Raw genomic sequence first — 26,086 nt, 5'->3', positions numbered from 1 at the left:
GCGTAAATGAGACGACACGTCGCTTAACTTTATTTTAATATATACAAAAGAACAGAAGCGGACGGCTAGGGGCGGGCGGCCTGCGGTGGCGAGCGGCGCGGCATCGCCAGCGCCGAGTGCTGCGACAGCGCCGAGTGCGCGGACGAGCACAGGTCCTGGTAGGAGAACTGCGGGAACTCCAGAGGCCGCGCCGCCTCGCCCTCCGGCGGCGTCAGCTCCACGGACTCGCCCGTGAACTCCGAGTCGAAGTAGCGGGTGTCCGTGTCCGAGTCCACTTGCGGCTTGAAGGGCGGCGGCAGCTTCTTGGCCAGCAGGTCGGCCCAGTTGATGGCGGCGAAGAAGGGGTGCTGCATGATCTCCAGGGCGTCGCCGGGCCCGGCGCCGAGGCGTCTGGCGGGCTCCTTGGTGAGCAGCGCGGCCAGAAGCGCCCGGCAAGCGGGCGACAGCGCCCGAGGAAAGCGCACCTCCTCCTCGAGGATGAGCGAGAACAGCACCTCGTGGTCGCGGTTGTAGAAGGGCAGGCGGCCGCACGCCATCTCGTAAAGCACGACGCCGGTGCCCCACCAGTCCACGGCGGGCCCGTAGTCGGTGTCCTCCAGCACCTCGGGCGCCAGGTACTCGGGAGTGCCGCAGAAGGTCTTCGTGGTCCGGCCGTGCGTGATGTTCACCTTGCAGAGCCCGAAGTCGGCGATCTTGATGTGGCCGTCCTTGTCGAGCAGCAGGTTCTCGAGCTTCAGGTCCCGGTAGATGATGCCCTCCGAGTGCAGGTAGCCCAGAGCCGACACGATCTCGGCGCCGTAGAAGCGCGTGCGCTCCTCGCTGAAGCAGCGCTCGTGCGAGAGGTGGAAGAAGAGCTCGCCGCCGTTGGCGTACTCCATCACGAAGCACACGCGATCCACCGTTTGGAACGAGTAGCGCAGCGCAGTCAGGAACGGGTGCTTCGTCTTCTTCAGCACGTGGTTCTCTGTGATGGTGTGCGCCAGCTGTGAACAGGGCGGGCGTGAGCGAAGGCTCGAGCGGGCGCCGCGCCGCCCGACGGCGACTCACCTCGTCTTTCTGCAGGATGAGGTTCTTTTTGAGGATCTTCATGGCGTAAAGCTTGCCGGTGCCCTTCTCGCGACTGAGCACCACCTTGCCGAAGGTGCCCTTCCCCAGCACCTTAACAAACTCGAACTTCTCGAGGGTGATGCGGCGCGGGTCTCGGAAGCTGGTGCCGAGCTGGGCAATGTCGCGGTCGTCGGCGTCGGGCCCCGCCGGCTGCTCGCCCGAAGCGCTGCTCGCGCCGCTCAGCCTGGACGAAACGTAGCGGATGGCGGCCACCCACTCTTCGCTGCGGAACTCAAACAAATTTGGCGCGTTCTTTATCGAATATATATTGCAATATAATAATGATTTGTTTTATTGAACAAAGAAAAGAGAGGAATTGTTTGCATTGTCATAGATCATGCCAGTAAAAACAAAGAAAGAAAACGAGAGGTAGAAAACTCTCTACTACTCTAAGTAGAGTAATAAAAAGATGTGATGTGGTGGAAATGTTCCTCTTGAATGTCTACTTCCTTAAAATGTATGCCATTTCTGTTCCATCTTTAAAAAATAAATCACATCTGTACCCACTTAAGGTTGTATTGAATTAATAAAAACTAATTTAGGTGGAAAACTCAGTATGGATTGTGATTAGTATCAAGTTGTTTACTAAATAGCTATTATTATTATAAGGCTTAAATTGTGATATAATGTTTAGCCTTGTTTATATGCAAAGAACATAAATTAAGCAAAGCAAAGGCACAGGATTCTTAGGAAATTAAGTAAAAGTATGTATATGTACCACAAATATGGACACACACACACACAATTGTATACTATATAGAACTATTGTTTAAAATATATAATTGTGTCTAGAACCTATAATTATTATTAACCTTTGACTTTAAACCCATTAAATCTCTTGGATATACTATGTCACTCAAGCCCAAGCCTGTTGCAACGGCACAAGATTTGGCTTATTTATTAGGTATATTGAATTATTATTACATATATACATTATTAATAAATAATGAGCATAACTTAAAGCATTATTATAAAATGAAATCTATTTCTACTTAATCAAGTGTTTCAGTACTTAAGTAGTATCAATATCAGAAGTAGGCAACCTTGTGTGCACAAGACAAAAATATATATTGAATCACTTAAGTATTGTTATATAAAACAAGTGTAAGTGTATAGTTAATTTTTAAATAAAATACATAATAAATAATAATGACATCAAACAGATCAATGTGACCTTAGCGGTAATCTTATTTTGTTTATTTTATGTGAATAAAAATTCATACCATGACCTCATAACGGAACCTAAAGTTGACTTTTTAGCCGTGAAACTATAACAATCTACAAGGTTTTAAAAAGATATATATTTTATTTTTATTTAAAACAAACACTACATCTAATATACTAAAACCAGGATTGGATGCAAGATATTTAAGGTGTTGTGATGTTTTATCTGTAAATTTATATTTTGGATTGATATAAGTAAGAAGACAGATCCCTTGTAGATTTGAGGAACTTGAAAATGAATGAATATTGTTTATCTACATTATTTTATAAATAAAATACATTATTTTATAAATAAAATACATTATTTTATAAATAAAATACATTATTTATTTTTTCATGAAAGATAATAACGATTTATGAGTTGTTTTTTAAAAACAAAGATAATCTAGATACCTATCACATCTTCCACAAACTCTATCTAGTTTGGGTTTTTATGTCAGGTATATAGAAAATGGGTAAATCTTTATATTTAAAAATCTTCGTGCTGTCATGTACAATTCTAGGCACATTATAAAGAAAGGTATTTTCTGTAAAATAAAATAATTTCTGGATAATTGAATAAGTTATAAAAATAATATACAAACAACTATTTCCAGTGACTGCTATTTTTTTTTTCAAAGAAAAAATTACGAATGATTTAAACTTACCCTATTATTTATTAAACTTTAATGATTAATAAAACAAAATAACTGATGAATGATTTACAATATTTTTATGATTTCATTCTCGAAGGATTTATTATAATAGATTTAATTTATTTGTCACTGTTGCAGCAAGTAGGCTATAAAAATTTATATAATATAAATAAACCAGACATCACACACAAAATTATTGTTCCTTTGTTTGGTCTTGCCTTTCAGTTTTTAAAGGGTCATGGTATGAAAATTTAGAAAACAGAGAGTTCAGTATTCTGATGCCGGAGAACTGACTTTAACAAAGCTCATTGAAAGCTTCCAGGAAATAAATAATATCAGAAGCGTAAGGGATTAACATTATATAACTATAACTATTATTATTATTTATTTATAAATATTGAGATAGCCATTATATATCAGATAATATTTGTTCAATAGCTTTAATAAATTTATTTATTACAGTTAATATTTTTACATGGCCAAATTTCAATAAGAAATATTTTAGAACTAATATATTAATATCAATTAGAGCTATTGTGTAACTCACACTTACCATACCGAGCATAAGTGAAAAAACACATGCAATACTTTCTCTTTATAAGAAATATATGAATAATATTGATTGATAAAATACTTTGTAATATACATATAAACCTTGCTTTACATGTTTATATATATATATAAATTAGCTTGTCCATATGATTTAGTGTGGAAATATTATATTATATGGGTATATTTAAGACCATTATTTTATTAGTTGAACAGTTACTATAATGCTCAATTTAATACTGTATTAAACTCTAGCTTTTGAAATACACACTATACACCACATTCCTGTAGACATAAAAGAGGAACAATCTCACATAATTTTTTTAAGAATGTTTTTAATCAGTTTGTTTTATATTTGTAATTTTCATGACTTCTAAATGTCAACATAAATATAAATAATTTTCACAAGTTTTTGACTTAATTCATTAGACACAAACTTAGCTTATAATGAATAATACTTTGTGTATTTGCATCCTAATATTGGGTTGTTAAAACATAAAATACACAAATAATATTGTTATATTTAAGGGCAGTGTAGTGATAAGTCATAAGCAGTATGGGTCAGCTGAATAGCAATAACTTTGCAGTCTCAATCGTAAACAAACAAATGTCGTACTTTGGACTGAGCGTGTGACTCACCGCTCCTTCTCGGAGTCGACAGCAAAGTTCCGCTCTATGACAGTGGTCCACTGCAGGCCACGAACGGTGAAGACGTTGGGGCGCGGTTTGTCCACGGCCATGATCTGACAGTCCCGCACTGTGAACTTATTTAGCGGGTCGCGGTAGTTGTTGCGCTCAGGTTGCGCCTTAAAGCCCATTAGGTCGCCGTTGTCGAACAGTATGAAGTAGCGATCACGCCAGTTGCGAATGTGTTCACCACGCTTCAGCAGCCAGCCCTCCTTCACGATGCTCCCGGGCGCTGCCTCCGCCATCGCTCAAAATTACTCTCACCACCACGTTTATTTTCTTTTGCACTGCCCACGTGTTTCACCTGTGCTGGATAACACTATAGATGCGCATACGAAACATTTTCGACATTAAACACTAGTTAAACCGATTCTATTGCTTCTTCATATAAAGGATGAAGTTTCACGATCATACGGGTGGGTATTTATTATTATAATTTGTTTACAGAGAACGATTAAAAATATACAATTACAATATTTACTGTGTGCAAATCAGATTCGAGAAACACAGAAACGCAATAATTTCAAGGAGTGTAAAGTATCTATGTGTAAAAAAGAGACAAAACACCACTGTTTAGTCACAACAAATGAAAAATATGTTCTGTAAGGGATCTTTGATTGTGGCAGAATATTAACTATAATTGTCTTTGGCCATTACTCTATGCGGAGTGCTCCATTGCCTGATCCATAGATGAAATATATTTGCCACCGAGAAATTATACAATATATTATTATATTTATTATTTATTCGTAACTGTTTCTAATATCAAATACCCTGCGTAAATTGCATTAAAAATCATTGATTTAAATCATACAATAGAATGTCAAATCCTGATTGAAAAAAATAAATACCACAAAAAACTACAACACTCATATTATTATTACATTTCAAGGGTAATACGAGTTACTTTTCATATTAATCAATTCATGTTCTGTGTTGCCAATATCCACTGTTAGATTCTCCTTATATATTATGTCACTTTTTACATACATCTATGATGACAAACACTAAATTTGAACTGATTACAAAAGATGAGACATTTAATGATTATTAAAACCATGTTCGAAATATTCACGTATCCGTGAATTTTTTTTTAATATGTTACATTTGGAATTTGATTATTTCTGACAGAGTAAAGCGAAAGAGACACAAATTTGTCTCCCATTTAATATAAAAAAATAACCAGGTTGCCTAAAACTAAAAGAGAAATAGAATATTATTCCTGATTTTTTTACATTTAATTAAGTTTTCCTGAAAATTGTAGTGTAATAAAAATATCGGTCATTAAATTTTAGATGGTTTCGGTGGTAAAACTATATTGTAGGTATCTTCAATCGCATAAGCCAATAAATATGTTTTTATTCAGTTATAGATCGAGCTAGAAGGACAGATGAAGGGAAGCGGTGGTGCAGGACGGGCGAGGAGTTACGTAAACGAGACATGCGCAGTGGTAGCGGCGCGGGTCGATAGGCGCGGCACTGCGCGATGTCAGTCGCGAACCAGACGCCTCGAGCGCCCTACTAGCCTACGCCTGTTTCCGTGTCTTTCTATTGCGATGAAGGTACGGCCGCCATAGCGGTCTAGGTCCGAGTAGCTTATGGGCAAGAGCTTCACGGGCCCGGTACGTGTAGTTACTCGTACCTGATCAGGCAGACGATCTTTCGGCTTTCGCCAACATTTCATTGCTTTCGACCTTCCTTTGTCGCTTTCCTTCGTTCGTGTCATATATTAAGCCTTTAGACTCTTTTAACATCTATATTACATCATAATAAACATAGTTCAATAAATTTAATGAAGTATTTAACCCATTTTATCTATTGTTGGTGAAAGGCAAATCGACCAACCAACCTTCCATGATATAAAAAGTGATGTGCAGTAGACTAAGATCGATCTTATGACATTTACATTAAATTAATTACGAAAATATTTATTTAATTTATTAAATTTTTATTCGCAATATTGTAAAGACTTAACAATATAATGTTTTCTTTTCCAGCAAATAAGAGAGTATTCCTTAATTACATATAATGCTAAAGCTACCCAAAGGTCTTAAAAAGAAGAAAAAAGGAAAAAAATCAAAGCGGAAAGGAGAAGAAGAACTCTTTACTGAAGAGGAATTAGAGAAGTATAAAAAAGAACATCAGCAAAAAGCTGAAAACGCTGGTAGTACTACAAAGGAAAATGAAGAATGGTCTAAATTTAAAGATTTAACTACTGGTGTAGATTCTGTACTAAAAAAAACTCAGGGTGATCTTGATCGAATAAAGTCAACATCGTTTTTTCAACGAGTGACTATTAGAAATGAAATAAAGCCAGCAGAAAAGGAAAAGCCGGTCAGACCAGTAGTTGAGGTTACTGAAGCTGACTTTCCCCATCTTGCACAGGCTAGGGTCGCAGAGAACGACGAGGATAAAAGTGATTACGGTGTAACTGATGATGAGTCTGAAGAGGAAGATGAGGATTATGATATTTTCGACACGTCTTATATAGATGCTGTTCAGCGAGGAGAAGTAAAACTAGCCTATGTGCCAGATTCTCCAGAAGAAAACCAAGACGACGACATATTTGATACATCTTATGTTAATGCCATAATAAAAGGTCAAGAAGTAAAGTCTTCAAAGGGTAAAAAAGAATTGGATATCGGAATTGCTGTAGAGGTTCTCACTGGACGTATTGATAATGTTAAAGTTACGACAAAAAGAGCTAAGAGGACTATACCTGGTGATTTGTTATTAGAGAGCGACGATAAGAACGCTTCAGCTGTATCGAGTTATGTAATTGAGGAGCCTGTGGAAAAAAGTATTTTAGATTTTGATGCTGATATACCCATAGCAACACCAATAGATTTAAGTACTTCTTTAGTCGAACACATCAAAAAGGAAGTACCAAAAGATATTCAAACCGAAGATACTGTTAATAATTGTGAAGATGAAGTTGATGAATTTACATTGTTAGCTGCAGAATCTCTTGAATGCAAAGTAGAAGTATCTAAACTTGACGAAAGTGATATTAATATCGAACCAGTACTACAAGAAGCGTGGTCTGCTTTTGAAGCGAATTCAAAAGAATCAGTTTTTGCGGAAGGAATAGTTGAAGACCAACTTGATGTTTTAGATCCATACATCGATCAGGATGACCCCTTTGATACCAGTTTTGCTGATGCTATTATTCCGCAGGCACAGTTCAACAACACTCAAGAAGTAGTTTTAGAGGATGATGACGACTTTGACCCCCGCGCAGACGAAGTGCAAGTTAAACTAAATAACAGGAGAAAATCTTCTGTACGTATTCATTTGACGGATCCTTCTGGGATTAGAGAGTCTATAACTTCTGATGATATTATTGATAATAATTTGAATAAACCTGGACGTGACTTGTTAGGTGGCAGCACTACAGATCTCACACTGCTAGCTGATTCTCCTCTGAACCCAATCGAAGTCGATGAAATAGATCCATTTGATACAACAATAGTCGATAAAATTGTTGCGCCTGGAAAGGTTGAGTTAAAATTACTTGAAAAAGAGTTAATAGATTCTACACCTGCAGTAATCTATAAAGTTCCTAGTGATCCAGACTTTGATCCTCGCGCAGACGAAACAGAAGAAAGAAACTCTGTTAGACGATCGTCTCGTCCAGAAAATTTAACAGTCAGCAAAAGCGTTGTATTTAACGTTGACGGCACTGAAGAAAATTCTTGCTTTGATAAACAATCTAAGCCAAATAAGCCTTTAACGCCATATTACACGCGAGAACTATCTATCTCAGAGGACTTATCCGAGGATTTCGAAGCTAAAGACAAAATCTCTAACGTTTTACAGCGGACACGTTCTGATGACGATTTGTCCTCTCATAATATATCAGTAAATACTAAAAGACGCTATTCTGAATTTCCCCAGACTGGCACAAAGGACTTCCCCACTGATCTACTTCAGAGTGAGGGTCTTGATATTAAAGTAAAAGTTTTAACCCCAGCTGGTGTCCCGAGTGAGGAACAAACATTCAGTACTGAATCAGAAGATCCATTTGACACTTCATTCGCTAGTGACATCAAACCAAGCAAAACAGAATTAAGACTATTGGCTAAGGAGTTTTCTTGCGAAGATTCTACTGATTCGGAGACAAAGGAAAATAAAACGTTACTAGAAACAGAAGACGATCTTTTCCAGATAAAGGCACTCACGCCTGAACCTTCAGATAATCTAGAAGCAGGTATTCTAGATTCTGATCCATTTGATACATCTTTTGCCAGTAATCTGGCTCCGGGGAAAACTGAAGTTAAACTTCTCGAATCTGAATTTTTGAACTAGTTCATTTTTCCTAAAAAAAATGGCATACAACCCTTTTTTGAGTATAAATGAACCAGCAACTCCCATTACTGCTGAAGTTCTTAATCCTTTTATGATGACCGCCAATAATGACCAAGAAGACATGGCTGGAGGCGATAATCCATTTGCTGCAAGCAATCCTTTTTCTGATTTTGAAAATAGTTATGAACCACCCGTGGGTGATACAGTTCCTACAGACATATTTGGCAATTCTGAGCCTATTAACATTGGTGCTAAGCAATTCGATGATAACAGTTCTACAAACATTTTCCATCAAAGTATCGAAGAACCTTTATCAAACGACATATTTGTCAAACCAACAGAATTAGATCTAGTTTCTAATAAAGTAAATGATAGTTTCACACCAATCATTACAACTGACAATCAAGATCTTGTAAGACCAGTTCCACAAGAAACTCAAAATTTGATTCTTAGTGTCACAGGCCAAATGGAGTTTACTAGTTCACATTTACTTAATCGTATACCGCCCACAAGAACGCCGAGTCCAGTTTCGGTTCGTGACATTCATTCGCCAAGTCCAACGCCTGATTTAGACATGTTAGAAGATTCACAAGGGGCAGATTCCAATGTTGATCTGAGTTTGGCTCAATCCAGACCGGCGAGACCACCTCCGGTTCGCCCTCCTCGACCGGCTCCTCCACCTAGACCACAGCTCCCACCACCAGCCCAAGCTAGCTCGCTAGTTGATGACATTAATCTTTTTGAAGCTCCTGTGCCAGTTGTAGTGAAACCAACTAAAGAAGCAATACTGAGCTTATATGCAGCCCCTAAGAAGGAAGAAAAGCCTATTGATTTTTTGAGTGATGATATAATAGATTTATCGTCCAATTCGGAACAATCTTCAAATATAGTACCAACCTCAAGTGAACCTACAAATGAACCAGAACATTTATTATTTACTAATTCTTCAACAGTGGTTAAAGCATCTAGTCAATATACACAGTCAACTGGGTCTGATATAACGGTAGACGCTATGGATCATCATAATACTAATGCTGATATGGATACGTCAGAACCCACAGTTGAAACTATTGAAAATACTTCTCAACCTTCACCCTTTATATTAAACGAGAGCATGGAAGTGAATCAACCTTATTCAGAGATTGATAAGAACCCCTTTGATATAACTGATGAAGATATAACAACAAATGTGTCATCTGATATTTTTGGAGTAAACGCATCTGTTTCTCCAGTCAGCGACACTTTCCAAAATTTACCATCGGAAGACCGATCTGTACAAGATACTCTTATCGGTGAAGATATGGACGTGGGCGGTGGAACTATCTACTCAACGGAAAACGTTTTCGATAGCGGACCAATTAAATTGACTCCTAAACAAGATGTCGATAATTCAGTTGACTTCGGATGGAGTCAGGCGGAAGAAATGATTCAAGAGACACATACCGAATCTCAAGATGCTTTTGATGCCTTTGCTGCAAAATTCGATTCAGTGGCCGGAAACCATTTGACCGCAGGTACGTTAAGCTCCCTAGGCAAACATCTAATAAATAATTTTACTATAAATATTAACATATTAGTATTCCTAGAGAATTGCACGGTTCAGATAATATTTTTTTATAGACGCTTGGGGTGACGACGGCGGCTCTGAAGCGGCGCCCGAGGGATTCGAATCGGAGGTGTTCGATCCCTTCCTACACATGCAGGCCCCACCGGCACCCGCTGCCACGCCACGCCTTGACCACCAAGGCTCCGCTGATTCCGCGGATGACACGTTTTCCGTGTTCATACGGTACGTATCAGGTGCAAACGTTTATTTATAAATGTGGAACATGATATTTTCAAATAAAATATGTTTCCATAGACCCAAAGACAGCGAAGCGGCAGTCGACGGCGGCGCAGTGCCGGCTTTAGCGCCTCCTCCGAGGCCCCAGATCGTACCGGACTCGCCCAGAGCTAATCCCTTCGATAAGAGTGCAATAGACACTTTACAGCAGCAGTTCCAAGCGGAGCGACGTAAGCGTAATTTTTTTCACAACCGGCATAAATTATTTTACATAACAATATTAATTGTTGTATGCGACTTCCATATAAAACTGAAATCAGTAAACATTACATTTTCGTAATATTTAACCGGAACCGTACAGATGATTTCAATTGGGTTGCAGCGGAGTCCGGTCGCGGCCGCTCGGGTAGCGGCGGCGAGACGCCTCCCACGCCTTTGTTCGACGACGACGTGTCGGTCCCACTCGAGGACTTTCCGCGCACCACCTACGCCGGCCCAGGCTGGGAAATGCATCTTAGACAACCCAACAAAAAGAAAATTACCGGACAGAGGTTTTCGGACGATCTCCAATAAATTTGTAAAAATAAAAAAAATTAATCAAATAAATCCTGACGTGTCGCGACAGGTTTTGGAAGAAGGTGTGGGTGCGCGTGGTGGGCGCAGGCACCGGTGAGAGCCCGGCGGTGCAAGTGTTGGCGGCGGCCGGAGACCGCGAGCCTCTGCACGAGTTGCCGCTGCAGGCTTGCTACTCCGTCTCCGACATCGCCGCGCAGCAGTTTGACCAGTTCGGCAAGATCTTCACTGTCAAGTTACAGTACGTCTTCTACAAGGAGAGACCGGGAGTGCGGTATGAGACTATCTATATTATGCCTCCGATAAATATGCATGTTATTGGAGACTGAGATATGAACGAAAAATGTATTTATTCTTATTATAATGTTGAAATTATAATTGGTCTTCACTGTCGCAAACTTATACTAAAGTCTCTTTATACCTAGTATAAATTGTATCACGAAGAACGTAGATCAATTCACCGTCACGGCTAAGTAGACTTGACCAAAAGTTCACCTAAGGTTGTAAAGTAAGCGCAAATTGAATGGGTAGACCCGGCCAAGTGACGAAGGCGGAGCGCATCACCAACAAGTTGTCTCAATTCGCGGCGTACGCGATTCAAGGCGACTACCAGGGTGTCAAGGAATTCGGCAGCGATCTACGGAAGCTGGGCCTGCCCGTCGAGCACGCGCCGCAGGTATGTTCGGGACAAACGACGCGTCTCGATTTTCCTCCTCATAAAACTCTCCACTGAACGGGTCGTCACGTTGTGCGTTACAGGTGTCGCAGTTGTTCAAACTAGGTTCACTCAACTACGAGCATGTCAAGGAGTTCTCTTGCTGCGTAGAAGAAGCCCTGTTCCGCATCGCCGCTCATCGGGACCGCGCTCTCACCTACAAAATGGAGGAGGTTTGTCACTACACTACACTAACACACACACGTTCTCAACGTAGAATTAGGGGCAGATCGTTAAAATTTATCAAAATCGTATCAATCGTTGGAGAGCCAAGGTGTCTACTAACGTTTCTGTTCAGGTGCAAGTGACGGCCGTGGACGAGCTGTACGTCGAGCAGGAGGCGGACGGTGCGGTCGTGAAGCAGATCGCGCGAGTCAGACTATTCTTCCTCGGCTTTCTGAGCGGTAAGATTTCGTCTGATTCTCGCGTTGATCTCACGGTTTCGGTGTGTACATTCTGACGTATCGTCCGTCTGCAGGTATGCCGGATATAGAATTAGGCGTGAACGACATGCGGCGACAAGGAAAGGAAGTGGTTGGGCGCCACGACATCATCCCCGTCGTCACGGAGGAGTGGATCCGAGTCGAAGACCCCGAATTTCATGCCTGCGTGCAGCCCGATGAATTCGACAAGTGTCAAATCATCAAGTGAGGGGTTCCGCCTGAGCTACGTAACCCACTAAAATAATAATAACGTCTCGTTTTAACGTTGGACGTGTGTCGCGCAGGTTCAAGCCTCCCGACGCATGCTATATCGAGCTCATGCGCTTTCGCGTGCGTCCTCCCAAGAACCGCGAGCTGCCCCTGCAGTTGAAGGCCGTGTGGTGCGTGACCGGCAACAAGGTGCGTGCGGCGGTGAGTTCTAGAGTCCGTCGTCGAACGGCGTCACGAACCGTACCGTATGCGCAGGTGGAGCTCCGCGCGGACGTTTTGGTGCCCGGTTTCGCGTCACGCAAGTTGGGGCAGGTGCCGTGTGAGGACGTGGCGGTGCGCTTCCCCATCCCCGAGTGCTGGATATACCTGTTTCGAGTCGAAAAACATTTTCGCTACGGCTCCGTCAAGTCGGCTCACAGGTAATTCTACGTACCACGCTCTAGCGTCCCCTAACTTTTGTCCAAAATCGATGCACCGGCTTAATACGAACGACTTCTATCCAGACGTACCGGCAAGATTAAGGGCATAGAACGGTTTTTGGGTGCCGTGGATACGCTGCAGGAGTCGCTGATCGAGGTGACGTCGGGTCAGGCCAAGTACGAGCACCAACATCGCGCCATCGTGTGGCGCATGCCGCGACTGCCCAAGGAAGGCCAGGGTAAACGGATAAAGTTCTCGGAACGATTATCATCGATATCGGTAGAATTTTTCACAATTCCAAAAGAGAAAAAATCGCTTAAGGCGATACGACAACGTTCTAGAACGTCAATTAAAAGAGTTTCGAGAGCCGTCAAACTATTTTTTCTGTATGAAGTTTAATAAAGTTTGAATTTGTCGGCGCTCAATACGAGTTTGCAACTTGCGATATGAGAATATGACACTACGTTTTTGAAATAGCAGCAGCATAGTCTAGAATGTCGTAATAAGGTATCAAATTGTATTATCGTTAACGAAATTAATTGAACTAAAGTCAAATTTATGGAAACATTCATACATAGCCCGGACTATTCGAATCGCCATCTCAACTGTCGTAACTCACGACTAACTACGGCTCTTCCAGAAAATTTTCAATGTTATTCTTATATCTGCGACTCCTATACGTAGACATACGTTTCGAATTAAATAATCCAGCGCTTCGTCCAGTTGTTCAAAGCGATGACTTGACTTGACCCTAGGTGCTTACACGAGCCACAACCTCGTCTGCCGCATGGCACTGACGTCGTACGACCAGATCCCAGAACAGCTGGCGCAGTGGGCCTACGTAGAGTTCACGATGCCGGCCACGCAAGTGTCCCACATGACGGTGCGGTCCGTCTCGCTGCAGAATCACGACAACGACCCTCCCGAGAAGTACGTGCGGTACCTCGCGCGCCACGAGTATCGGTCAGTATACGACGACCTGACGACCGAATGAGACTTAAGAGCTCGTCGGGCCGTCAACGTACCTGTGTATCCTGATTTTCAGTGTGGGCATCGAGCGCACGAGCGGCACTCCGGCTGCCGCTTACTCTTTAGCCGCAGCGGCGCCCGATCCCAAGCCGGAGCCCGCCCCCGCCGCCGCGCCCACGGCGCCCGCCGCGCCCTCTTCCGACTCTGATTCGGACTAGGTCGTCAAAGGACACCGTTGCTTCTTAGTAGATTTATCCGATTTTATAAGAAATATAGAACAATAACTACTTTATTAATTGTAATGTATCGAGTGGGAAGACAAAAACTTACACAGAAGTTTACAGAAGTCGCCTACTCGCTCGCCTATATCTATTATGAGAAGATTATCTTATAAATAAATAATTTATATGTGTATAGACATAATATAACAAATATTTTTCAATTTGAGCGTGACTTTGGTCGTTCCCACCGCCCCCAGCACTCTGTAGATACATTCGATGAGTACCTTTAATCGTTTCGATGTTCGAGATCGATGTTAGTATGAAGTGAACTCGGGACACGCCGCTCATAATGTAATCGATAGATATTTTTGGAAATACTTAGATGGATCCAAGTTACTTAAGCACAATTATAAAAGTAACTAAAATAAGTCGTATAAACATACAATTACATTAAATACAAAATTAAAAAGAGGAAAAACCTTAGAGAGAGTTTAAGGGCATCGCAATGTCAAAATTAGTTTAAACTAAAACTGTTGAAATTAAATCAAATTATATTGTATGTATTGTGTTGTGTACGGTCCCTATGAATGTTTGTAGGACAAGTAGAACAATTATAAACTTTGTGAGCAATAGGTATTTAATAAGCAATTGTCGCAGAAGTCACGTCTTCACGTGAGATAGTTTTATTTAAAAATAATAAATTAAAATACAGTTTGCAAAAAAACTGTCTTTATTTTAATAAAGACAATTACCTGTAAATACTGTTTGTTGTGTTCGTTTGTCTCTCGTTACCATTGCCATATAAAACATTGGGTGTATGAATATTTTCTCTACTAATATTGGTGTAATAATTGTAAAATGTTATACAGGTCAGAGTTTGGCTTCACCTTATGACTCAATACTGTTAGCTTACCGAGCTTGATGATTTTATATAATAGATATAGTATTTTAACTGTGTGAATGTCTAATTTAAATGCATGTGAATACATAATAATATATTATCTACCTACAGTATAGAGCACAAAACTTCCTAGTGCGCGTCTCCGCTCGGACAAATATATAGATAAATATATAGATACCTTCGTAAATATAACATGTTATACTAGAATTTAATGAAAGTAATTATAATAATATCAAAGTATCTATATTCCGCTGTTGTACTTGGACATGGGCTTATATTGATATAATCAGTAGATTGCGCTGTTATACCTCGTTCATAATTAAAAATATCTAACAAGAACCTAGTTTATTTATTTATACCCGAATTCCGGAAAGCTAATATTTTAACTTATAAATTACCTTAACGTCTGTGATGTAAGCGTGTTTTATTATGGCACTAAATCCTAAACGTCACAGTTAAAAAATACTGTAAAAAAATAAGTTATCGATTACTTAATACTAGAAAAATAAATCCTGACAGGATAGTTGGTAACAAAGGCGCCACACTTGAAACGCTTCTGCGTCTGAAAATAATAGGTAATTGAATAGTTTCAGCAAGGTAAGAGCCCAACCAATATTGATTAATGTTGATGAACTCGCAAAGGTAGCGAACCCCAGCCCGTCATAACGTGTTTCCTTCCCTTAAGGGATGGCTTCAAAAACCTCGTAACGCAAAGGAAAGAAACAACGACAGAAGATACTGTAACCGCATTCCTGGACCAGTGTCAGGCCATCGTTGTATGAAAGTAATAACAATCAATCAGAAAAACAAAAATGTTATGTTACAATGTAATTTACCAAGCTGACTTCCGGGTGCATTTTTTAAGAAAGAAAGAAAGAAGAAGAAAGAAAGAACTTTATTAGACACAAAATACATGAATGTTTCTATAAAGTAGAGTTTTTAAGAACAGGAGTATGTACAAGTCGAGCAATGTGGCTGCACCGTGTTCGGCCACGGCTCGGCTCTTCATCTCTTATCATCTCGGCGAAAGTATGACAGGCTGCAACCGTACTACTAATCCCGGAGCTAAACAGTTCTAGGTTTAACAGATAGCGACTGGATGTCTGTAGGATCAGAGGGTTAGTGTGTAGGCATTTTATCAATCAATCAAACAATCAACAATCATTTATTCATATAGGTAACATAATGTACACTTATGAACGTCAAAATATACTTTAAATGATACTAATTTTACATTTACTGCCAGTTCTCAAATCAAGGACGTAGAACGGAATCGCCAAGTTTTTTTTACACAATGTTTGTAAGGAGCTGCAACCACTACACCATGTTCCATATGACATATTGAGTAATAAAGAATAATAAAATAAATTAAAAACAAAGATTTGTCCTCTATCAGCAGGAGGCATGGTGAAATAGGAGCACGCACCTACATACTCGTGAGAACAACACGCAAATACGTAGTATAAACAACTAATATCACCGCATACACGAATTTAAGTACGACAAGTAGCACCCGTTCACGAGTTCATTGTCTTAAGATATCGGGCTAGTGCACTACGGTATTAAAACAAGTTACATATACAAATCAAGTTCTTCATCCATCTTAATGTGTAACGGCGAGATTGCTATGTATGATATGCTCTGTCAAATAGGCTCCTACATCGTACCATAAGCGGCAACACAGAGACAGCATAGCGCGTGCGCGAATGGGGCGCTTGCGTGCAAGATCCGGCAATGGCCCCTCTGCGCGGGCGGAGTGCGGGCGTCGGGCCCCACGCTGAGGTCGCGAAGCACTAACCGCACTCGCCCTATATCAGTGTGGACTCGCTGACCGTCCTCCGTGCGGGGCCCGCGTGCATGCGGGGCGAACGCCTCCAGTGCAGCTGACAGGTCAGTCGTTACCTTCGTGTCAGTGAACTCCTCGACTCTAACCTATTAACCTACTCCGTTGAACTATTAACGTTTAATCCTGTTGCACGGTTGCACTCATCACGATTAACTTAAATGTCACTTAGTCTTTCTTAAATGTCAACTCTCAACAAGAATATACTCTCATAGAGCGTTATTAAACAAATCAATATAATATGCAAAATCGAACCTCGCAGGATAAAACGCAGCTTGGTTTAATATACATAAATGTAAACATATGAATTAGATTTCAACAGAAAATCGGAGGATTTCATGTCTATTAGATTTAAAAGTACGATAGCATATTCTAAGTAAACGGTTAGAATACTGTATAATGCCACATTTTGATCAGCCCATTGCCTGCCTGCTGTGTTACATATAAAGCCGTAGCTATTAAAATGTTTTTTCAGCTGTAATGTCGAGTACCTTCGCGGTTTAAGCGAGCAAAGGGTATCCGTACGGCGGATGGCAGCCAGTAGCGGCAGTGAGCGGCGCCCCAGACGAGGGCCCGCACCCATAGCTTCGTTTGATCACGACGTCTCTGACGAGGTAATGACAATGATCTTTATTCCCTCTTACCAAAGACCTACGTGCAATGTCAGACACGTCAAAACAATCTTTATTTATTTATTAACCTTTACCTTTTAACTATTTTTGAAGCAACGTTTACTGTATCGTAGAGTAAGTAGAACTTATGTCTGTCTCGATTTAATTCCAGTCGAGTCCAGAAACAAAACAAACTTTCCGACTCCCTGAGATCCGCGAGGATGCCGGAGGCGGCCTCGCTCCGCCCGAGCAGCGCGCGCGCTCGCATTCGTCACCGGCCGTGGGACTGCAGGCGCCTGCCGCGCCGCGAATTGATATTTCTCGCGCCTCCAGCTCCAGTCACCATGACTCCCGCGATAGCTCACCCGAATTGGCGCTATTTGCCGGTTCTGGCTCCGGCGAGGAAAGTCGTGCCAAGCTGGAGCTTGGTTTCCGGGAAGACGGAGCCCTGGATTTGCGCTCTTCTACTGAGGAACTCGCCTTTCTAGAGAACATACCCGTTAATGGAGAAACTCGAGCACCGCTCACCGCCCCTTCGTCGCGGAGACATTCTCGAAAAGATAGTCAAGGTTCAGAGACTGCGCTGTTAGCGGTGTCAGGAAGAACGAGCCGACTCTCTAGTGTTGGCTCCCAGTGCTCCGCCCATTCGGCAGTGTCGGGATTCAGTCATACAAGTCGGGTTTCAAGACTGTCGGTTGTGTCTGGCATGTCGCGTTCGCCGTCACCTCACAAGATGTTGCTAGAGACTTCGTTCTGTGGGCCAAAGCCGATAGAAACGGATCCTGAAATTTGTGCAGCCGTAGTCGAAGAAAGACTACTAGAAATAGCTAAGTTATCAAGCGAAGCGACATCACCAGCGCCTCCTGTAGATGCACGCGACCGAAGAGAAATTAGGACAGAAGTTACACTGGAGAGCTCAAGCCTTCGAGCTACGACGTTGACTAAAGTAGTTTCTCATGTCCCATCGGCACCGGAACAACCCCAAAAATCTGTAACAGCACCTGTGCCTGTACCGTCATTGGCTCCTACTACTGAGTCAACGACAGAAACTATATCTGCAGCAATACACCCCCTTATTTCGGTACCAGCTGATGACGAAAAGAGACTTAAAGAGACGCGGAATCGTGCTCGCGTAGAAGAGCGTAAAGCGAGATCCAAGGAAAGCCGACGTCAACCAGAGCCAGAGGTCTATAAAACTTCTAATATATCAAAAGATATTATTCGTATTAGACTCAAACCTGATGATGAATATGACGAAGTTGACGCGGACAGTGACCGTACGTTGATAGGCATAGAGTCGAAAGAGGTTCGAAAACCGGCTACTTTGGAATTAAATGATAATAGTGCGCTAATATCGCGACCAGCAAGTCGCTCGGACTTGGTGGTTATCACCCCACAGACGACGCCCAGGCGCCGCGACAGCCGCACGCCGTCTCCTAGCGGTGTGGCTGTATCACGCAAATCTTCGTTTTGTTCTTTATTCAAATCAAAAGAGACCATAGCTTCCCCAGATTCGCCAGATGCACTTAAACGAAAGAAAAGTCTAAACGAAGGCCGATCTCGCAGTAAGAGCAGAGATCGCTCCGTCACACCTACGTCTACGGGGAAAATTAAAGGTTCCGTATTATCACTATTTAAAACACCGCGAAAGAGCGCGACGTCACCGTCGGCCAGTTCAAGAGATGCTTCGCCAGTGGTGCAATCGCAGCGACAATTTCCTCAAGGGCCATCCGATCACCAACGGGGGGAAAAACTTAAATATTATGAGGAATCTAAGGAAGGCATTATTCACATTCCTTTGCACACACCACCCGACGAGTTGGACAGAGTGAGCGACAAAACGGAACTCAAGCCGCACGAGGTACCTCGCCCTTCCTCAGCCCCGCAAATCAGGTCGACATCGGTAACTCCCGTATCTACCGCCTCTTCAACTAAACCTGCACAGCGTACGGTATTACCCGACGGTAGCATTATTATTCCGTTACATTCTCCAACAGAGAAAACGTCAAATGCATCAATCCCATCAGAATTATCGAAAACAGTTCATAATAATATAGTAAAAGAGGACCAATTCTTACGCGAAACTAAAGTCATTAACGATAATAGATCGAGCACTAAGAATCAACACTTCCCCGACGACGCGTCCAACCAGGTAGACCCTCTCAAGGCGAAACGTAGAGATCGCCTGACGTTCACGACGCACGTCGGAAGCCGGGAGCAAGTATTCAGCACTCAGTTCAGTATAACAAAAACACCAAGCATCACGAGCGAAATATCGGGTTCCATCCCGAGTTTTCCGGAGAGCGAGGACGTCAGGATTGCACAAACGGAACAGGAGGCGGACGCGCCGGTCATCGAAAACGACATAAACTTTGGTCGCGACTCGGCCGACCGTAGAGTGGACGAGTCGCTCGGTGAAGTGGAGAGCATCGAAGGATCAGGACCGGGAACTCCGCAAGATCCCGGACGCGATTCGTCAGAATCGGAGGCCGGATCGGACGCTGTGACACGCGGCGGAAGCGATGCGGAGCGGCGCGGGCTGGTCGTTCAGGAGTCGTTCGAGGAGTTGCCGTACGTGCCGACCACTCTGCCGCAAGAGCGCTCCTTGGCCGTGCCCATCGTGCCGGTGCGCGAACGCGGCGGTGTAACAGTGGCGGGCGTACGCCGGCCGCGAGCCTCGAGGGCGACCAACGCTCCCCCCTCGGCCCCGCTGCCGACCAACGCTCCACCCCAAGCCCCGCTGCCACCCGCTCCGCCCTCCGCTCCACCCGTCGTCCCACGCCTTCACATCCGTCTGCCTCGACGCCCGAGAGCCGCCTCCACCGGTGCACCACCCCACACCGAGCGACTGCGAACTCGCAGCGGCAGTGAAGGTATGTCTGTATACATCGCGACATTCAGATGCGGCTGATTCGTCCGATGTCGGACCGCATTATGTTAGAACGATTTACCTTTACAGCGGGATCGTCACGCAAAGGAGAGTGGATTGATTTCTCGGAGGTGCCGGAGAGACGGAAGCAGCCCAAACGCATCCAGACGCTGCCGGCGGAAGGTCGCGAAGCGCTGAGCTACGCGCCGCCTGAACGATGCCGCTGCGAGTGCCACGCCAACCCTCCGCCGCTGCCCGCCGACGCACAACTCTTCTCACTCGAGTAAAACTGTTTATTGCCTACTTCCCTTCGTGACTTATTCCCACGTCATTAATTATAAAAAAATCCAACTAAATTAAGAAGACTGGGCACAAAAAATACGCCAAACAAATACTGATAGAGAAACACTATAGTTATAAAAAAATAATATAACTAATTAATCAAGTACCTATAAAAAAATCTACTTTAAACAAAATGGTCGCAGGTCGCGTAGTTCATGATGTATCCTACTCAGAATGATTTGTGAAAGGACCGTGTCTTTAAAAGTTTAGAGTTAGGAAATGTCTGTTTGGCAAGAAACAAGCAAGCTGATGCACAATACCTAATACACACTGAAAATCTTCAGAAAATGAATAACGGAAAAAAATTAGAAAGTTGCCAAGTTGCTTTCATTGCTTTTATAAAAGCTGTGAGCCTATTCTTCCTTAGGGGTCTCTTCTCATTCACCGCACCTTCAGCGCTCGTAAAGCCATTACCTCAAATTTTATCTTCAGTTCTTAGGAATTAATGAAAGTCGCAGGGTGCTAGGTCGGGACTGTATGGCGGGATTTTATATTTGTCCTTCCATCTTCTAGCACTAGGTACTGTCGCGAAATGTCCTTTTCGACCAAAGAATGAGACAATTATCTCTTTTCCTTCACTTCTTCCTTTTTTCAACCTCAGTTGGCCGATCTTCGAAAGGAAACACCCACTGAAATGATTGTATTTTGGTTTCGGGTTCGTTGCAATATATCCTATTAGAAATATTATGATGATGATGATGATGAATAGCTTTCATCACCTATGACGATGTCAAATACAACATTTGAGTCACCGCCTTTGAACTTATCTAACATTTGGTGAAACCAGTCCTCCACCATGCGAAGGTGTTTTTGGTTGTTGGTTAAAGTATGGGGAATCCATCTGGTACAAAGCTTCCTTTTAACTTGACTCATACCAATGCCTAGGCTTGCCTGCATCTGCTCATAGGTCACTCTCTTATCTTCCCATATCATGCATCGCAAAGCACTGATGTTATCTTCATTAGCCGCTGTTAAAGGACGTCCGTCACGCGGATCATCATAGAGATTGCTACGTCCACGCTTAAAATCGTTATAATACTTCTAGTTCTCTATGCTCTAGTATTTGATTTTAAAATATGGTGCTGATTCATTATTTTACTTCTATAAAAACACCAAGTTGTAATATAAAAGTTGTGTGTGCAATACGCAGAAACGCATTTCTGCCAAAATCCCAAGTTGTTTCCATCTTTTAGTTCTAATTCAGTTGAAAAGCTAAATATGCAATTTTACAGTATGAAAGTTAGTGTTCTCGAGAGCTATCTTGACAGAATTTGTCTTTAAAAAGCGTCATGTAATATCTTCTAATTAATTTGCTATATTTGTTTTAAATATTGTAGTATTGTTTGATGATTTGCTTTTTTAAAAGAGTACCGAGAGTTTTTTATGTCGGCTTTTTCTCTCCGCCTACACTCTGTCTTGTTTGCCGATGAGTAGAGATGCCTACAGGTTCGAATTTAATGACGTGGAATAAGAGATACCTTGATGATCATGATGAAATAAACGTATTTTATTTTTTTAATAATTAAAAATTTTGATTTTTACCAGTCAAAGCGATCACAGATTGGAGTCGACTATGACTTAGCATGCTTGTAAATAATATATTCGCGTATCTAAATTTAATATTGGTGTTTTATTTCATAAATTACAGTATTTATTTAAGACTTGACGAGAAGAGAGGTTCTTGAAATTGTTTATGTTTGACAGATTTTTACAGTTTGTATAAATAACTATAAATTGTAATATAAAATCGTTTCCGACTAGGTCGGCCGAGGAAGAGCCGCAGAGGGCAGGAGCCGCGCCCTTCACCGCCGACCTGGACCTCCACACCCGCGACGATCCCGTCAGTCTTCCCGCGACCGAGAGATAAAGAGAAATAAGAGAAGACCTGCAAACGAAGGAATCGGCCTCCGGCGTTTCAATATTTTAATCTTATTCTCTACCTAGAACCGAGTGGTAATCGTTTTGAAGGTGTAAATTGACCCACTAGATGTAATATTTATAGATTCCTTTGTAATTCTATTCGCTACCGTTGACCTTCGATTTTGAATGTTTATAACTGTTAGTCTATCGATTGAACAAATTGTATCGTGAGCATTTTGAGATTTTATTGAATCTCTCGATTGAATATGGAATCGATCGGCGCCAGACTAAGAGAGATTTCACAAATATATTCATTTTTTGCTTTCCGTTTTGTTTCATTCGGTTCGGGGCAAATGCAAAAGGACAGCTTAAATAGAAAACAATTTAATTTCTTACAGCTTCGTACAAATGAGAATATGACTTTCGGTAATAAATGCAAAACATTTACAAAATGCCGCTTCGCGACGTCGGTTCAGGTGATTTCTCGATGAATATATAGATAGTTTGCGAGGCGAGAGCGATCGCCTCACTTGAAGATCTTGCCCTGGTTGAAGGCGCGGCCCTCGGAGTCCTTTCCGCTCCACGAGAAGTATTCGCGCACGAGGCGCTCGGTGTCGGGCGCCTTCGGGTCCAGCTTGGTCCAGGAGTAGGACTCGTAGTCGATCTGCCAGTCGGGCGACAGCGGGAAGGCCAGGTCTTGGCCGCGCCACACCCACACGCCCGAAATGCTCGAGTCGTTGTCGGAGCCGAAGAGGCACACGGAGGCGAAGGCCTGCTTGCGCATCTTGTCCAGGCGCTGGAACATGCCCGTGATGAGGTTGCAGCTCATGAACACCTTGGCCAGCTCCTCGGGGTACTTGTACTCGGCGAACCAAATGGAGTAGTGCTCGGGGTCGAACTTCTCCCAGAAGTACGGGATGGACTTGGCTTCGTCTTCGTTCGAGTAGCACCTCTTGAAATCGTCCATGTTGAAGGTTCTGAAACGGACAGACCGTGACTAATGATTGAGAGCATATTACCAAAAACATACAATTTAAAGTGACTCAAGAGTTGCCTTTTATATATATATATATATTAAATATGGATACTCACCCTTTGGGCATTGTGTCAAATGGATCTTTGGACTCCTTAGGCTTTTCATCCAACTCATCCAGTAGCTCGGGTTCCTTTACTTCCTTCTCTTTCTTGGGCTGTTCTTTTTTCTCCTTCTTCTCTTTCTTCCCGCCCTCCTGCTGTAATTGACGCGTTACTACATTTTTTAACTTAAGAGTTGTCAGACATTTGTTAATGTGAGTGTACAAGAATCAGGAGAGTAGAAGAAAAACAGAATTGTCACTCGTTTGGTTATTGAGTTTACAAAACCTAGATTTAATAGAATTAATGTCCCTCTTGAACTAAAAGAGTTTGATAAACTATAGACATTGTAACACACAAATATACATCGGTTCCCACCTTCTTGTCCTTGGTGAGTTCCTGGTACTTCTTGGGATCGTAGACGGGCGCCGCAGCACACAGGACGATGGGTCCCACCACGGCAAGCACTTGCGGCTGCTGCGACAGCGTCACGAACCAGCGCTGCACGTTCACTAAGGCCTCTCGCAAACTGGGCTCAAGCACGTGCTGGAATGAAGCACGATTCAACAGTATAGGTCATATTGCTGAATAAAGATAAAAAGATAGCTCAGTGAGACAAATTGTACCTGGAAGGAGTGAATGAGGGTACAGAACACGATGATGTCTGCCAACGAAACTCGCTCCGTGACAAGGAAGGTGCGAGTGAGCAGGTGGTTATCCAACACTTTGAGGGCCGCCAGTAGGTCACTCTTCGCACGCTCTACATTCTGTAAAGGATGGACTATTTTATTTTTATATTTTGTACTCCTACAGCTAACACAAAATACATATAATATCAAACAAACACACCGACAACATAGCCACAGATGGAATACATGATATGTTATAACTAAAAAGATTTACAAAAAGGAACAAACAAAGTATTCAATACAATTAACTAACTGATTAAATTGAATTACTTAAGCCTAAATTGGTTGTGTTGTGTAATGGTGTAAAGTGTGTGTGACTATTGAAAGTCTAAACTTACTGAAAATTTAAGAATAATTAATTTTAGAAGAGGAAAGAGATTTAATTTTGTTTAAAACATATTACACCTACGTACCACTACACTTCACTCATCACTTCTAGATATCATTAATTTTGAACCTGTTTGTTGAACTGCATGATGCCCAGGTAGGGGAAGACCCAGGCACAAGAAGCAGGCAGGAGTTCACTGTCCGCCCATGATGCCCACTGGTATACTGCAGCCTGACTCCTGAGGTCAGAGCCTCGGAGGGCCTCATTTGAAACTGAAATAAATTAATAATTCTATTATAATTTTACAGAAGACTAGTAAAAACAAGCCTAAGACTATGGTTATTCAGTAAAAAAAATCAGAATGTCAGCACAGAGTAATAACAAATTGACAGACAATTAAAGAATACAGTAATTTAACCAATTAGTTTAAATGAATTATGGGTTTAACAAGTATATATTAATTATATATAATTTAAAATAAATGTGGCAACAAACTTTATAACTAAATTATGCATATTTAATATGTCTAAAATTAAGGTTACATTTCTTTTTGTATTACTAATTTACTATCATATCAAAATATATCATAATGAGTAATAATCGCTTAGAAAAACAGACATCTGCTTTGTTATATTCTATAAATTAATAACTTTTACAACTTAAATAAAATAAATTAAATGATTATGGCATTTAAATTTAGTAAGCCTGATTTAAAAAGCAATATAATGTATTCAAAAAGGTTAAACACACAAAATATTTGATAACAAAATCACATTAAGTCGAAAATTGGCCCATAAGATCTCTAATTCTCATTATGAATTCTAATGAAGCCCTAGGAACAAAAAGTATAAATTTAAATGATTCATAATAATAACAAGTTAAATCCAATTTTAAGTGGGCATGTTTCTTAAATCTTAAATCAAAGTATAATAGATGAGATAAGAAAATACTATAAATATAGTATTGCCTGCCTTTTCAGACCTAAAATTAATTTTTATTTCTAACATAGGCCAAAAATATAACCTAAAATAAGGTAATGACTTGTGTACTGAGGTTATGCTATACAACATATAAGGATATGTAAAATATAATGTATTTGAATAATTACCGTAGTAAGCGATGGCATTACTTTCAGTTAAGAGTACCTTTCCATCGGCACTTTCATACGCCGGAACCTAAAACATTACACGTCACCGTCAAAAATATTTTAGCACCAAACACTATCACTCCACAAAGCACTAGAAGATGTTAAACACCTACTTTGCCGGCCGGGAACTTTTTCAGAAATTCCTGGGACTTATTTGTTTCTCCAAATACAAAGTTGGGTGAAACTTTAACATCAGCTGCGGAGTACTGTGCGGCGATCAACGCCTTATAAGCACGGAAATTTTCCGGATAAGTGTAAAGTACCTACAACAAATAGATGTACAATGAACTGCCGACATTAAAAATCATGATTTCTTATTCATCACTTCGCGTAGAACGCGTTGATGATTAAGATTTTTAATGATATATTTCAACCTACCCCGGCCGCCATGGTTGACTTTTATTGAAAAGAGAATCTTGAAGGGGGTGAGCGCTGAGTTGTCAACTGTGTGAAAATGTCACATTTTGACATTTTACTTGTTAATTTTTTAAGGGTTTGACCCATCACCCACTACATCTGAAAACTAATCAAAATAATACATTCGTTCGAAAGGAGCAGGCCCGTCATGGTCTAAGAGCA

The 26,086-nt window shown here is 41.6% G+C and overlaps 4 protein-coding genes across 5 annotated transcripts; 2 read left to right on the top strand and 2 right to left on the bottom strand.

Moving 5' to 3' along the window:
* Nucleotides 1-19: 19 nt before the first annotated feature.
* Nucleotides 20-4,822, bottom strand: LOC110991938 (RAC serine/threonine-protein kinase). The gene is made up of 3 exons (XM_022257542.2): nt 4,155-4,822; nt 1,048-1,330; nt 20-983 (listed from the first exon to the last, which is right to left on the bottom strand). The coding sequence occupies exons 1-3, from the start codon at nt 4,445-4,447 to the stop codon at nt 66-68; spliced, it is 1,494 nt and encodes a 497-aa protein (XP_022113234.1). The 5' UTR covers nt 4,448-4,822; the 3' UTR covers nt 20-65.
* A 437-nt stretch (nt 4,823-5,259) lies between these two features.
* Nucleotides 5,260-14,076, top strand: LOC110991939 (protein stoned-B). Its single transcript, XM_022257543.2, has 16 exons — nt 5,260-5,763; nt 6,199-8,481; nt 8,552-10,023; nt 10,130-10,298; nt 10,371-10,522; nt 10,675-10,843; nt 10,918-11,139; nt 11,397-11,541; nt 11,625-11,753; nt 11,879-11,984; nt 12,059-12,227; nt 12,308-12,422; nt 12,489-12,652; nt 12,737-12,891; nt 13,409-13,616; nt 13,699-14,076. Exons 2-16 carry the CDS (start codon nt 6,230-6,232, stop codon nt 13,838-13,840), a joined length of 5,769 nt encoding a protein of 1,922 aa, XP_022113235.2. The 5' UTR covers nt 5,260-5,763; nt 6,199-6,229; the 3' UTR covers nt 13,841-14,076.
* Nucleotides 14,077-16,338: 2,262 nt separating this feature from the next.
* Nucleotides 16,339-22,595, top strand: LOC110991905 (serine/arginine repetitive matrix protein 1). The gene is made up of 5 exons (XM_022257490.2): nt 16,339-16,634; nt 17,063-17,201; nt 17,371-20,071; nt 20,158-20,350; nt 22,171-22,595. Exons 2-5 carry the CDS (start codon nt 17,118-17,120, stop codon nt 22,274-22,276), a joined length of 3,084 nt encoding a protein of 1,027 aa, XP_022113182.2. The 5' UTR covers nt 16,339-16,634; nt 17,063-17,117; the 3' UTR covers nt 22,277-22,595.
* Nucleotides 22,596-22,637: 42 nt separating this feature from the next.
* On the bottom strand, nt 22,638-26,031 carry LOC110991906 (elongation factor 1-gamma). Of its 2 annotated transcripts, none has more exons than XM_022257491.2 (8): nt 25,886-26,031; nt 25,621-25,770; nt 25,469-25,535; nt 24,490-24,632; nt 23,970-24,110; nt 23,722-23,889; nt 23,362-23,501; nt 22,638-23,246 (listed from the first exon to the last, which is right to left on the bottom strand). In XM_022257491.2, the coding sequence occupies exons 1-8, from the start codon at nt 25,895-25,897 to the stop codon at nt 22,796-22,798; spliced, it is 1,272 nt and encodes a 423-aa protein (XP_022113183.2). In that variant the 5' UTR covers nt 25,898-26,031; the 3' UTR covers nt 22,638-22,795. The 2 variants fall into 2 exon arrangements, with proteins under 2 accessions (XP_022113183.2, XP_022113184.2); XM_022257492.2 differs by having other exon boundaries at nt 23,362-23,498.
* Nucleotides 26,032-26,086: the final 55 nt, after the last annotated feature.

The sequence above is a fragment of the Pieris rapae genome, chromosome 19, assembly GCF_905147795.1.
Source record: "Pieris rapae chromosome 19, ilPieRapa1.1, whole genome shotgun sequence".
NCBI lineage: Eukaryota > Metazoa > Arthropoda > Insecta > Lepidoptera > Pieridae > Pieris > Pieris rapae.
This window is presented reverse-complemented; position numbering and strand designations above follow the sequence as displayed.

Excerpts from the sequence above, each read along its gene's own strand:
- LOC110991938 (XM_022257542.2), bottom strand. The coding sequence starts at position 4,447 with ATGGCGGAGGCAGCGCCCGGGAGCATCGTGAAGGAGGGCTGGCTGCTG. Across the intron at positions 1,331-4,154 it reads GTCGACTCCGAGAAGGAGCG|CGAAGAGTGGGTGGCCGCCA; the intron begins GTGAGTCACACG and ends TGAGTTCCGCAG. Across the intron at positions 984-1,047 it reads TCATCCTGCAGAAAGACGAG|CTGGCGCACACCATCACAGA; the intron begins GTGAGTCGCCGT and ends CCCTGTTCACAG.
- LOC110991939 (XM_022257543.2), top strand. The coding sequence starts at position 6,230 with ATGCTAAAGCTACCCAAAGGTCTTAAAAAGAAGAAAAAAGGAAAAAAA. Across the intron at positions 11,140-11,396 it reads AAGGAGAGACCGGGAGTGCG|ACCCGGCCAAGTGACGAAGG; the intron begins GTATGAGACTAT and ends TTGAATGGGTAG. Across the intron at positions 12,228-12,307 it reads GACAAGTGTCAAATCATCAA|GTTCAAGCCTCCCGACGCAT; the intron begins GTGAGGGGTTCC and ends TGTGTCGCGCAG.
- LOC110991905 (XM_022257490.2), top strand. The coding sequence starts at position 17,118 with ATGGCAGCCAGTAGCGGCAGTGAGCGGCGCCCCAGACGAGGGCCCGCA. Across the intron at positions 17,202-17,370 it reads ATCACGACGTCTCTGACGAG|TCGAGTCCAGAAACAAAACA; the intron begins GTAATGACAATG and ends ATTTAATTCCAG. Across the intron at positions 20,072-20,157 it reads AACTCGCAGCGGCAGTGAAG|CGGGATCGTCACGCAAAGGA; the intron begins GTATGTCTGTAT and ends TTACCTTTACAG.
- LOC110991906 (XM_022257491.2), bottom strand. Across the intron at positions 24,633-25,468 it reads TAATGCCATCGCTTACTACG|TTTCAAATGAGGCCCTCCGA; the intron begins GTAATTATTCAA and ends AATTTATTTCAG. Across the intron at positions 23,247-23,361 it reads TTTGACACAATGCCCAAAGG|AACCTTCAACATGGACGATT; the intron begins GTGAGTATCCAT and ends TGTCCGTTTCAG.